At 38.4% G+C, this 13,494-nt stretch overlaps 2 protein-coding genes across 2 annotated transcripts; one reads left to right on the forward strand and one right to left on the reverse strand.

Moving 5' to 3' along the window:
- Nucleotides 1-354: 354 nt before the first annotated feature.
- Nucleotides 355-5,334, forward strand: LOC143861196 (TPR repeat-containing thioredoxin TTL1-like). Its single transcript, XM_077372127.1, has 7 exons — nucleotides 355-1,728; nucleotides 2,646-2,838; nucleotides 2,935-3,119; nucleotides 3,200-3,533; nucleotides 3,638-3,842; nucleotides 4,396-4,502; nucleotides 4,622-5,334. The coding sequence occupies exons 1-7, from the start codon at nucleotides 857-859 to the stop codon at nucleotides 4,772-4,774; spliced, it is 2,049 nt and encodes a 682-aa protein (XP_077228242.1). The 5' UTR covers nucleotides 355-856; the 3' UTR covers nucleotides 4,775-5,334.
- Nucleotides 5,335-10,782: 5,448 nt separating this feature from the next.
- On the reverse strand, nucleotides 10,783-11,193 carry LOC143860311 (uncharacterized). Its single transcript, XM_077370891.1, has one exon. It carries the CDS (start codon nucleotides 11,191-11,193, stop codon nucleotides 10,783-10,785), a length of 411 nt encoding a protein of 136 aa, XP_077227006.1.
- Nucleotides 11,194-13,494: the final 2,301 nt, after the last annotated feature.

A 13,494-nucleotide genomic window follows, 5' to 3' on the forward strand; every position in this document is an offset into this window, starting at 1 on the left:
GAAACTAAATACGCATACGTCAGAGGCGTTATGGCGGAGACGCTGAGGGTGATTTGGTCATTCAGAAAAAAAGGCTTTCAAATCCTTGACTAGTTCTGGCTTGCGTAAGAAAATAAAATTTCGAGTACGGAATCTCAAGGGGAGAGAGAAGAGAGAGAGAGAGAATATTAAATTACGGGGCATAGAGAGAGGGTAAAACAGTAAAAGAGGGGTGGAAAAGATTTACCGTCTAACGTTAACCCCGAGGGTGAAGGGATTTTAACGTGCGCACTCCCCGACGGAGAGAAAAATAAGAGGAGGGGGTAATAAATCATGAGGGATAAGGAAGGAAAAAATAAAATAAAATAGAAAGGTGTGAAAGTAGGAAAAATAATAAAGAAAGTTGTGGGGTGGGAGAGAAGAGGGGAGAGAGAGGTGAGGTGAAAGAGAAATAGAGAGAAGAGAGGTCTCTCGTGAAGTAGCAGGTTGAAAGAAGGGAAGAAGAAAAAAAAAAAAAGAGCTATCTTTTTTTTCTTTTTTTTTTTCTATCTTTTCTTCTTGTTCTTGTCTTTTTTTCTTTTTTTTCTTTTTTCCCTATTTCTTTGTATACTTTCCAACACCCACATTCATTCCTTGCTTCTCCCTTTCCATTCACGAGATCCCCGATTTCTTTCTTTCTCTCTCTTTCTCTTCTTCTTCTTCTTCTTCTTCTTCTTCTTCATGTCATCTTATTCTTCAACAAGTTTCCCTTCCCATTCTTCTCGTTCCCCTCTTTGTTTTTCCTCTCTTTACCGACATTGATAAGAAGGGGGATTAGGTAATCAAGCCCTAAATTGTTTTATTTTTTTTTGGGTGACAGAGAAAAAGTAAAATTAAAATGTCGGATGAAAGAAATGCAAAACCCTCTCTTGAAAAAGGGTTTGATTCACTACCTGATCATTTGCGTTCCGCATTAAGTAGTGAATGTAACAAGCCTGATTTCAAAGAGCTCGATCTTGGTTCTCCGATTTCACCTCTCCGGACTCGGATTCCAGGCCGAGGAGGTTCTTCAACTGCAATCACCACCACTAGTAGTAGCTCCAGTTCTTCTGGTTCTTTTTCAGGCAAGACCGGACTCAATGTTGTACCGAAACGATCGGACGGTGGGAGTCACTCCGGCGAGCTCTCCGGTTCGAGCGAGGGTAGCCCTAGTTCGAAAGCAGGGCACCGGAGGTCTCATTCCGGAGGTGCTCCTCTCATCCATTCCGGTGGCAGTTCTGTAAATTCTCCGAATGTGAATGTTCTTCCGGCGGGGAATATTTGTCCGTCGGGAAAGATCGGGAAGACGGGAATGGCATCACCGAGCATGACGAGGAGGGATGTTTTGGGGTCAGGGACGGGGAATTATGGGCATGGGAGTATAATGCGGGGGGTGGGAGGGGGAAGATTAGCGGGGGATAATTTAACTGGGAATATACAGTCTGCGGGGGCGTCGGTTATGGTGAAGAAGGCGATGGGGAGTTCGGATCCGGAAGTGGTTAGGAAGGCGGGGAATGAGCAGTATAAAAGGGGGAATTTTGTAGAGGCATTGTGTTTGTATGATAGGGCAATCGCGATTTCTCCTTGTAATGCTGCTTGCCGGAGTAATAGGGCGGCGGCGTTGATTGGGCTTGGACGGTTGCCGGAGGCGGTGAGGGAATGTGAGGAGGCGGTGAGGTTTGATCCCACATTTGGTAGGGCTCATCAGAGGCTGGCCTCATTGCATATAAGGTAATAATTTTTGTTATAAGAACTGCAATGATCTTTCTTTCATTTTGCAAAACAATAAATTGTTAGGTTATGTTCTGGGTTTTTTTTTTTTTTGGTGATGAAATGATGTGGTTGAGGGGGTTCTTAGTGGGGAATATGTGTGATTTGGGGGGTTAGTATTTGCATTTTTTAGTTTTGGGTTTTATTTTGCATTGGTGTTGGAATTTATGTGAGGTTTCTTGGAGGAAAGATCTGGTTATTTGGTGTTCTTGTGGCATGTCTTTTTTTTTTCTTTTTAATTTGCTACTTGTTTTTTGTTTGTAATTTGTGCTGCCTTTATCCTTTTGTCACTTCTTTTTTTTTACCATATTGCTGTTAGGACTATTTGGACTCGTAGGGTGTTTTTGTTTTACCGATTGTTGATTTTTGAGTGATCTACATTCATGGGTTCTCTTTGTTTTATTGTTTTTTTGCTGTTTTTCTGTTAGATTCATCGATTCTCTTGGTTTACTTTTTTTTGCTGCTTCCCTGTTTTAAGTGAATTAGATTCGTGGGTTCTCTTCGGATTACTTTCTTTTGCTGCTTGAATAATTTGCACTCATAGGTTTCTTTTATCATTTCCACTGTGATTTGAGATTCATTGGTTCTCCTTGTTTTACTGTGATATGCTGTCTGAGTGATTTCAAGACTCATAGTTCTCTGTTTTATAGCTAGTTTGCTGTTTGATTGCTTTGAGTAATTGGATCACATTTGTGGCATTGTCTCTTTGTTGTGTAATTGAGTTTAATTCGAGGGTTATCTTCAATTCAATATTTGTGCTGCTATAGTAATTGAGGATCATGTGATATAGAAAAAATTGCTCTAGTTTTTTTGTATAATGTTGTTTGAGTGATCTAAATTAATGGCATTGGCATTTTGTTATCTTCAAATTTATGCAGGTTTGGACAGGTTATGAATGCTCGGAGACACATCTTTTCTGCGCAGCATCCTGATGCTGGTGACGTGCATAAGTTGCAGGCCGTGGAGAAACATTCAAGCAGGTGTGCTGAGGCTCGGAAGATTAAAGATTGGAAGACTGCAATGAGAGAAGGTGATGCCGCTATTACAGCTGGAGCAGACTCATGTCCTCAGGTAAATAGCCGTATTTAATTTCCCATTATCTCAATTGAAATAGTTACTAGACAGAAGAAGGTAATAACTTTGGTCTGAATTGGTTGGAGTTTGTAGCTCTTTGCATTGAGAGCAGAAGCCCTGCTCAAGCTCCATCAACTCGAAGAGGCTGATTCCGTGCTATCAAGCATACCAAAATTTGAACCGTCTCCTCCCTCCTGGTTGCAGACCAAGTTCTTTGGAATGCTCTGTGATTCTTACCCATTGTTTGTCCGCGCCCAAGTAGAAATGGCATTTGGAAGGTGAGCTTTGAAATTTAAAGTTCCTTGAGAAAGTAGCTAAGTTTTTGGGCGAGTGAGAATGGATGATGGATGTTTTGCAGGTTTGAGAATGCAGTTGCGGCTGCTGAGAAAGCTGGGCAGATTGATCCCCAGAACATTGAAGTCGCTACAATGCTGCACAGTGTTAGATCAGTGGCGAGAGCTCGTGTCCGAGGGAATGATCTTTTTAATTCAAGCAAGTTTGCGGAGGCCTGTGTAGCATATGGGGACGGGCTCAAGTTCGATCCTTCCAATCCTGTTCTGTTTTGCAATAGAGCAGCTTGCAGGTTCAAGCTTGGACAATGGGAAAGATCTGTTGAAGACTGCAATGAAGCCCTAAGAATCCATCCCAATTACACCAAAGCCCTTCTTCGACGTGCTGCCTCCAATGAGAAGGTGAATTAACTTCGCTTTACTTTCATTGCTTTCTTTTCTTTTTTATGTAATTTTGGATTTTCAGATATTTTGATTGATCAATTACTCTATCTTCTTGGGATTAGCTTGAGCGGTGGGCTGAATCGGTGCGTGATTATGAGATCTTGAGGAAGGAACGTCCGGCTGACAAAGAGGTTGCTGAGGCATTGTTCCATGCTCAAGTTGCATTGAAAAAGTCACGTGGTGAGCAAGTTTCTAATATGAAGTTTGGCGGTGAAGTAGAGGAAATTTCTAGTGTTGATTCATTTAGAGCAGCAATATTGTCACCTGGTGAGCCTTCCACCCTTTACATTTTTCTTCACTTCTCGGCTGTACTAAAATCTTCACACCCTCTTATTGATTATCTTTCAGTTTTATCATCTTATGTTACTTTCAAATCAATTAGTTTCAGATGCACATGTGTTGTACCCTCATTACTTTGATTCATATGCAATCAATTTCAAAATGCACACATTCATGCTTCTATTTCACTTATTTTTGCGGTGGCATCGTAAAGAATTTATTTCTAGCTTGACATATATTTGTACCTTCAATGATCTCCCTGCCATTAGCAATCAATTTCAGATTCTGCACACTCCCAGTTAATGATCTGTTTTGCTCTATAGAACGAACAGCATTTATGCAAGGTCCATATGGGCTCGTTTTAAGCGTGTGTTGCTAATCGTTTGAAGTAATTTTTTAATTTGGATGAGCAACCAGATTGAATTATGAGAAGCTTTTGTTCCTCAACCGAACTCTATATCCAGTGATAGCACTGATCCTTTGAAGATTATCCAAACTACAATCCTATTTTCCCCTACTCATCATTTGTTATCCATTTCAGGAGTTTCAGTAGTGTACTTCATGGAGGTGCCAAACCAGCAATGCGAAAAAATATCCCCATTTGTTGGCACACTATGCTGCAGATATCCATTTTTGAATTTTCTAAAGGTAACATCAAAATACAAGAAAAACCAACTACAGTATTCATCTCACTTTTCACTTATTAATTCTATGGCTATTTCATGCGCACATTTCCTTCTGTCTGATTGATGATGGATTAATGATAGGTGGATGTGAAAAAAACCTCGGCAGTAGCGGAGGCTGAGAATGTGAGGATCGTTCCTACGTTCAAAATATACAAAGACGGGGTGCGGGTTAAAGAGATGATCTGTCCGAACCAGCAGGTATTGGAGTACTCGGTGAGGCATTACAGCTCTTAGAATCATCCATGTATTTTCTGCACTCTTGCTGCGACTCCGCTCCTCCACCTTCCCCAGTTCATTCAAACTCTGTTCCTGTCACAATGTCACAATGCAGTTAAAAAATAATTCGATTAGAGCGAAGGCCAGATCCAGAGATAGACAACCCAGTTTTCCATTCTCTTTCTTACATTCATTCTTTCCATTTTTGTCACTCTGGTTTTTTTACACCACACCAACCATCACCACCCCCAACCTCTTTTGTGCTCAATCAGCCTTATTCTTATAGTTCTACCTACCCTCTCCCTCTCATCCACATCTCTGATCATGAGAAAGCTGAGTCACAAATGTACCATTAAATTGGCTTGATACTGGAATCCGAAAAGAAGAAAGGGATAAAGAGAGAGATGGTTTGTTGGTAGAGATTGTGTACATGTATATAAAATCATATACCAATATTGGAAGGCATGGGTGATTGGATGTGTGGTGGGTATTACAGGGTTAGTGATAGAGAGGTTCATGTCATTTGTGTTCCTGATTTTCTACCATTTTAATGAAGAAAAACTCCCAATTTTTTCTCATCTCTATTTTTTGGCAGAGAGATTTATATAGTTGTGGTGTCTTTTAGTTTTATCTGTTCCTCCATGTCTCTATTTCAAACAACCCGTGGTTGCAATTAGGAGACAGGCTATCAAGAAAGCATTCTTCATTAAAGGGGTATTTCGGTCATTTCCCCAGAGATAGATCTGACTGAGTCAGGCCAAGAGAGGAAGTACAAGTTTTTAAATGGAGGGTTGGCATTTTACTTTTGGGTCGTTGGGGGGCATTCATTATCTTGAGTTGATTGTCCTTGAAAAGTTTGTTTTAGAGAGAGAGAAGGGAGAGAGTTTCCCCCTTCCGTTTGTTTTCTTCTTCCTTTTCCCCATATATATTTTTTTCATCTCTATTTGGTGTTTGTTAGGGCTTTGACATGCATCCACCGTGTTTGTTGTTTTGCATCTTAATGAAGTGATCAAAGCAAAGAGACACATAAACACACATGGTACCTGGTGTCAGTGCCTTCACATGTTGTTGAAAACTTATACCATTAAGGGGCCCGTTTGGATACTGAGAAGATTTTGATTTGGATTTCTCACATTTGCAGCCCTTTTTGCATTGTAATTTGGATCGGATCAAATTCTTGGATTTCCAATTAAACAGCTGACAGTGAAAAAAATCAGATTTTAAGAAATTGAAAATCCACATATGTGGCAGTTTCCTTCGCCCTCTTTGCTCTTCAAACTCTTCCCTCCACTAGGAAGTACCCCCTTCCCTCTCTGTCTCCCTCTACATGAGCTGCCGGATCTTTTCATTTTGTATTCAAAGCTCAATTCCAAATCCAAATACAAAATGGGAGGTATCCAAACGGGCCCTAAGTCTCTTTATTCTCAGACTATTGGAAATATCTGAGCCATTAGTTTCATCATCAAAGGTTTATAATCTTTTGATTGAATCGGGTTTTTGTGAACAGTCTCTAAAACCTCATAAGAAAGCAATGAGGATGGATGTGTTTGACTCTCTGGTTTGTTTTCCCCTTTCCTTGTTTTTTCTCACTGGGGATCAAACCCGTGACTAGTCACTTGCTCAACCACAAAGCTTAACCGGCAAATATGCTTTTTATTTTTGGTTTCTGACCGTTGTGGTATGTTGAGATCTAACCTGAAGTCAATAAATCCGTGAACCTCATCATCTTTTTCAGCAAAGGAGGAAAATGGGGTCCACCCGCCCATATCGGGTGCTATAATTTTCGCTTTCGTGTTACAGTTTACTACGTCACATACATAGCTTTGTAGGTAAAATTCCTGCTAAGTTTGGTGGGGTCAACCCGAATGGTGACAGTTTTTTGAATAATCACTTTGCTTTGAGAGTCCGTTCGTTCTAATGGGATTTCATGGTGGCAACGAATTCTCCAGAATGGTCTGGATAAAATGGACTCTGTCTCATCAAACGTTTTTATAGTATTAATTGGAATGATGAAGATATTAGTAAATGAATTAGGAGAATCAATGGGTTAAACAAATATGTAATTAGGAATGAATAGGGGTGTTAGGAAGCCTCTTTCTCTATAGACTTAGAAACGTAGAGATGGCGTGTGATGGTTACTTTAGCAAATTTAGATTGGGAGTAAATCAAGCCAGTTGATGAGGCACGGCCTCATTATAATATTGTCGTGTTCTGTGCTCACATTGGCATGGTGGGTTAGTCTTTCATTCATCCCAACTGCTTGCTCCAATCTCATGGTCCCAAAAATCTCACCATCATGCAATCCTAACATCCTAACGTTCAATATTGTGTATTTTTGGTCATTTGATTTGAACCATCTCTAATATATTGTTTTTTTACTGTCTATTTTCAACAGCAAAAGATACATATTATTGGATGTCACTATATATCGGATGATTGGTGTGATATTTGGGTTTCTAGGAGATCCAAAGCAAGGCTCTACCAATGGATGATTCAGATTAATCGAGGGTAGGAAACATTATCCATTGTGGGCTAGCCTCATGGGTCGCTATCCTACATGAGTATTTTTTAGGTACCTAACTAACACATCAAAAGCCCCGAGCTAACGTTACGTGTTAGCTTGAGCCCTTTAAACATGTCCAGTACAAAACTAGGTCCCATCTAGTCCCATGCCTAGGCATAGCCCTACTTAGCACCGTAATATTTCATCACACTTGAATCTGTTGTCCTTCGTAGTCCACTCTGTGATGGTTTTCACTCTTGCTCTTTTTTCTAGATAGCTATTTCCACAAATCGCCATTTCCCCGGCAGCCCACTGTGTGGCAGGGCTTTCACCGGTGGTCCACTCTGTGGTGACTTTTACTCAAGGGGACATATTAGATTAAGCATTTTCAATCTACCCAGCTGGGTCTCACCTAGTCCCATACCAAGGTATAGGTCCCCAGTTAGGACACTACCACATTCCTTACATGCAATTATCCTAATTTGATTTAGTTTACTCTAGAAACCAAAATGTTTATTTGGAATCAATCTTCAACATGTCATGATTTATAGGTGTTATCGGTGCTTAACAACGAAAAAAAAAAAAAAAGTATTAAAATTAATAAATAATTATGCAACCTAATAGTATTAAAATTAATAAAAAATTATTTATAAATATAAAAATTACTTGAAATTAGTAATATGAAAGCATCTAAGGCATTTTCTCAGCCCCCCCATTTTTTTTTTTTTTGAGAGAAGTGTAAGCCATGAAATGATTTACGAGTATTAAATAAAAAACTCAAAGTCAGCTATGAGGAGGTACTTCTCTCCAGAAAAAAAGTGGTGCTGGGAAATTGCTTTTGCGAAATCGCCCTTTTGCTCTCCTGTGATATGTAGTGATAGAACAGTTTTAAAACATCTATATATTGGGATATACAGAATATATGATAAATAAGCCAATAAAGGATTATAGTCATATTATTTTAATTAAATCATTATACATCAGCTCTATATAGGCAACATTGTGACTGAATTGAGTAAGTGCCTCTTCGGACGCCACCAAAATCAGTTCTATTTGAAAATAAGAATATTTTAAGTTATTTCTTCTTTTTTTGCGTGGGTAAGCTTGGGTTTGGCAGGGACCCCTACCGGTTTATTAGATAAAGAAAGATGGTTTATTAGATAAAGAAAGACGATGCATTTATTGGCACAATACCACATCCCTAACTTCGAACATATGAGAGAGGGAGATGTAGAATTAAAGATAGACGAACACTAAACCTAAGAGTTCTAACTGATCAATACTCGTGAGTTACATAATTGGCTAGCTTCATGGGAGTCTGTTAGGATCTTTTGGAGCGTCTCAGGCAAATTTTCTGCGGAACTTTCTGCCATGATTCATTTATTTCCTCCAATTCTGGACCCTCTTCTTCAGTCTGTTGCACAACTAGGATCAAATTGACTAGATGCCGCTCATCTGCCCATGATACTTTCTCCCTTTGGAGAGGGTCACTCTAAAAGCTGTATCTTATCTTCAAATGGGAAACTAAGGCCACTTTAAAATCCATTAACTGATATAGATGTAAAACCATTCACAGTCATTACTTGCAATAAAGACTAAGAATATAAGATTATATGCAAATAAGGGCAATGATATTTTCACCCCAACGTACTCATTCGGCCCCCCTTTTAACGTGATTTGACGTCAAAAAGCGTTAAAGTTGCCCACTGTTTACGTTATAAGGGGGCGAATGCATACTGCAGAGGGGGTGAAAATATCATCTCCCGCAAATAATTCGTAGAGCCAAAGAATTCCCAAACTACCATAATTATCCAAAGTTGCCAGAGGAGCTAAATGATACTACTATCTCCCCGTAACTACCATAAAAGCGTGTTTAGTGACCATATTAGCCTGATTATTGTTAGCTGACTTGGGGCCCATTCAGTTCTTAGCCCCAGCAAGGTACCAGGTGGCAAAACAAACCCTAGCCATCAGTTAATTTGTATTGTTATGAAGTATATAATGTTCTCCTACTTAACAAGTTATAAGTATTTTAAGTAAACATAATTGAAAACTCATAATTACAATTTAAGCTAGATAATAGGATTTTGTTGGGCTTATGAACTCTGAAAAAGCCCCTTGAAGGTGGTATTGTTGAAATGTCGCATTGATTAGGTTGTCTTTGTCTTAATTATTTTAAGCAAAGATAATTGAAACTATAAAATACAGTTTAATCTAGACAATAGGATTTTTTCTTGGGCTTATGAACTCTGGAAAAGTCCCTTGAATGTGGTATTGTTGAAATGTCACATTGATTAGGTTGTCTACTGTGATAGCTTTGGTGCAGTGTGATAATTAAGTTCATTTCATCTTCTAAAGATTACTCAACAAGATTCGTTCCTTTTAGTGAAATAGTTTTGTCTTCCCTATACCAAATTCATATAATCTATTCCAGTAGAATTATTCCCCAAAATATAATGGAGGAATGCTAAATTGAAGGGTGCCCTTGCAAAAATCAAGACGCAATGCGCCCTTGCGGCAAGTTTTTGCAAGGGCGCCCTTCTATATATATATATATATATATATATAGGGAAATGATTTCTGCGCTCCAATGTTTTGATAAACATGAGCTCCATTTTTTGTCGTGTAGTATTTAAAGGGCTGTCAGAGGAATATTACGGTTCTCAGAAAGCTCTTAAAGCCCTTTAAATACTATACGACAAACAAGTGGAGTGCATGTTTATCAAAACATTGGAGCGCTGAAATCATTTCCCTATATATATATATATATATATATATATATATATATATATATATATATATATATATTCACACTATCATGTTGTAATAATGGGATGACTCACCGTGTTTTACACTATTCTAAGTGGCTGCTAAGAGCTTTTTGGGAATTATAATAGCATTTAACAGCTGGTTAAAATGTGTAAAGCAGGGTGTGTTTATCCCGTTACTAAAACATGGTGATGCTATCAGTCCCACGCGCTCGCGCACATATTCAAGGAAATTATATCGATTAGCTCTGCAAGATTGTTATAGTGCTAAAAAATGCTATCAATGGCTAATTAGAAAAGTGTTTACTGAACATCATGTACGTTTGTCTTATTAGTTGTGCCTTAATTTTTTGCAAATGGGACAGAATAACATGGGGGTCACGCCTAATATATGGTTGATACTTCTTGGTTGAATTCTATATTCATGAAGTTCAAATCTCATAATCTTATTGCAACTTTCGAACTTAATTAAGTGGAAAGATCTTTTGTGATTGCAAAAGAAACAAAGGAATGATCAACTCGAGATAGATCATGTTTTAACAACATTGCTTTCTACTTAAACTACATCATTTGCACCAAACACACTCCTTGATAAAATTTCCTTTATATCTTTAATATTTCTTCCCCTTCAATCATAAGCCAAATTGGAAAGAGAAAATAACCACTTGGAAAAAGGCAACACACCTAAGGCCACCCATGGCATCAAACTACAATGCATGAAACTATAAAGTGGATGGTAAAGAAAGATGAAAAATTTACTGGCCGGCCGCGAAGGCCTCAACGGGGAAGGTTTTGGTGATACCGGCGAGGCTCTTGAAGTGAATTTTTCCTGTGGGTGGGTCGTCAACGAAGATCTCGTTAACCGGGGGCCAGAGCAAGAGCTCTTTAGCCTTCACTCCCTTGAGCTTCTTGATTTTCTTCTTCTCAATGTAGCCATGAATTTCGGTGTGATAGCTCACAAGCTTGCTAACCATCTTAAAATTGTGTTCAACCTTCTTTTGTTGTATGATCCACATATAGCCCGTGGCCTTGACGAACCCGACTTCGACTATGCCGGCTAGAGGGAGAAGACCCAGAGGCATTCCAAACTCTGCTAAGAGAGCAGTTGCCATCTTCATTCCCTCCTCTTGACCCTTCTTCACAATTCCACCTTCCTTTTCTGCCATGGTGTGATGTGTTTAGGGGACTTTGGCTAGTGTTTTAGGTAGTGAGTTGGGGGAAGTGTGGCCTTTCATTTATATAGGAGAAAATGTGGAAGTATCGAAATGCATGGGACAAGATGAATGGAGGAAACAAAGGAAGGTGGCTTTGGATTGATCGTCAAAATTTGGCTTCCTACTTTGAACCATCCCTCACTTTTTGATGTTCTTTGTTGTCTTTTCTACTTTTTAATTTTTAAATCTTGACTGAGATAGGTTGAGGCAATTTTCGAAATCCAAACTGTTTATATTTCTAGGGCTTGATAGATAGATTCCTTGGATTCACTCAATTGGAAGAACCCTTGGTTGTTAGATTATTTGAGCTTGCAATTCCGCATCCTTCAACAAAAATAGGTTGAATTGGACACATTAAAGTTAAATTGGGCAAGGCATAGAGCTTTGATTTAACACCAAATTTAATCCAATTTGGGGTGAAGTTTTGTAAACAAATAGGAAAAAAAGTAAAAGATTCAAGTAAAAGGCACTTGGATCACCGCCCAATGAAGAGACTCCCAAGTCCCAACTGATCAAAGGGCTTCCACCGACCTCATGGCTGACCATGTCTGGCCATAGAAGAGTGGCCGTCGTAAGAATTAATGGCAATATTTATTCATGGCTACTGCCTACTGAGAGCTGGACAAGGTTCAGAAGATCAGTGCAACTTCAATCAACATCTTCCTTGGGTGAAATTTTATTAGCACGCCCCCTTTTTTGCTATTTAGCATGGGGAGGGGTGTACCATGTCGTGAGAATACTCATCAATTACTGTTTTTCTTCAAGTAGTACTAGTAGAGGCCTTATTTGCCATATTGAACAAATGTTCTCTACCTTACGCACCGTCCTAGTTACAAATTTTTCTGAATAACTGAAAAATTCTTGAAAAGTCACCAATGTTTTATGTCCCTAAACTTTAAAAAAATTGAAAGTACCACAAAATCACAAGTGATGAAAGCCAACACTTAGGCTTACAAAAATTTGAAACTTAGATTTTTATTTTTTTTGCACACATGGCACATTCTCATGTTAGGCTCTCCCATCGGTCTTACTCTCGATCACGATATCATTCTCCTAATTCAAAATCCTCGTTTTTTCTAATTACATGTTAATTTTCTGAATTAAACATTAATTTACAAAGTTCAACATGGTCTTGATGAATAATTCTTCAATTTATCATATATTAATTATAAATCTCATGAAAACATCAATTTAACAAGGTTTGCAGTATTCCATCAAAAATGAGGAAACTCTTCGATTTTGAAAAAAAACCCATAAAATGAGTTTACCAAATACTAGAAAATTCATTTTCCATGAAAAGAAATTCCCTACATCAAAGTAGTCCTCTGGAAGGAATCATTAAATGACTAATGAACGCACCATGGAAAATGTGACTTTACGCTTATTTTTTGGAAGTAGTTCATGGATGACAATAAGTTCTTTCAAAATTGACTATTCCTTCCTCTGTTAGAGGTGTTCCAGAAATGTCTATGATCGAATAAATAGCTCTACGAACTGATCGAAATGGAAATGGGAAAGATTCTTGAAATTTTGATTCCCCATCCTAAGCATTCAAATATCCTTTTTTTTTTTTTTAAATATCATTTTTTTGAGTTAAATTAAATGTGAATTTGACGGATAGCACATCGAGTTATCATACAATATTTATAAATCTTGTGATAAATTCAAAATTATTGATAAGCACATTATAGTGAAAAATAAACACATCCTAAAAAAACAAATTCATACACCTAATCATCCTTTCATGCTTATATTGTTGTGCTTTTTTCAGAAAAAAGTGTGTGTGTGTGTACACACATATATGGTGAGAGATTAAGAGGAATGACAAGCTAAAAGGTCAGAAAAAAGTGTGTGTGTACACACATATATGGTGAGAGATTAAGAGGAATGACAAGCTAAAGGGTGGCCTAGCGAAAACCAGCTGCAAGGGTGCCTCCATTGGATCCAAGTAATCACTGAAACATGTAAAAGTAAAGGAATAATTAATCGAATTTGATTTCATTGGTCCAGTGGGGGCACTACAAGAAAAACGGTAATTAGCGGCATTCTCTTACCGACGTTGCTAAAAAGCGACCCTAATATTCTATATGCAACGACGTTCAAGTAGTAGAACGTCGGTGAATTGATATTCCCGCTCAAGTAACTTGTCCCGCCCAGAAAATAAGCCCTATGTATACACCGACAGTCGTTGGGCGTTGCTAAATCCCTGTAAGTACCGACGTTTTTTAATATAAACGTTGTTAATTATTATTT

This window comes from Tasmannia lanceolata, unplaced genomic scaffold (genome assembly GCF_043159265.1).
Source record: "Tasmannia lanceolata isolate RefF3 unplaced genomic scaffold, GAP_Taslan_0.1 ptg000037l, whole genome shotgun sequence".
Taxonomy (NCBI): domain Eukaryota; kingdom Viridiplantae; phylum Streptophyta; class Magnoliopsida; order Canellales; family Winteraceae; genus Tasmannia; species Tasmannia lanceolata.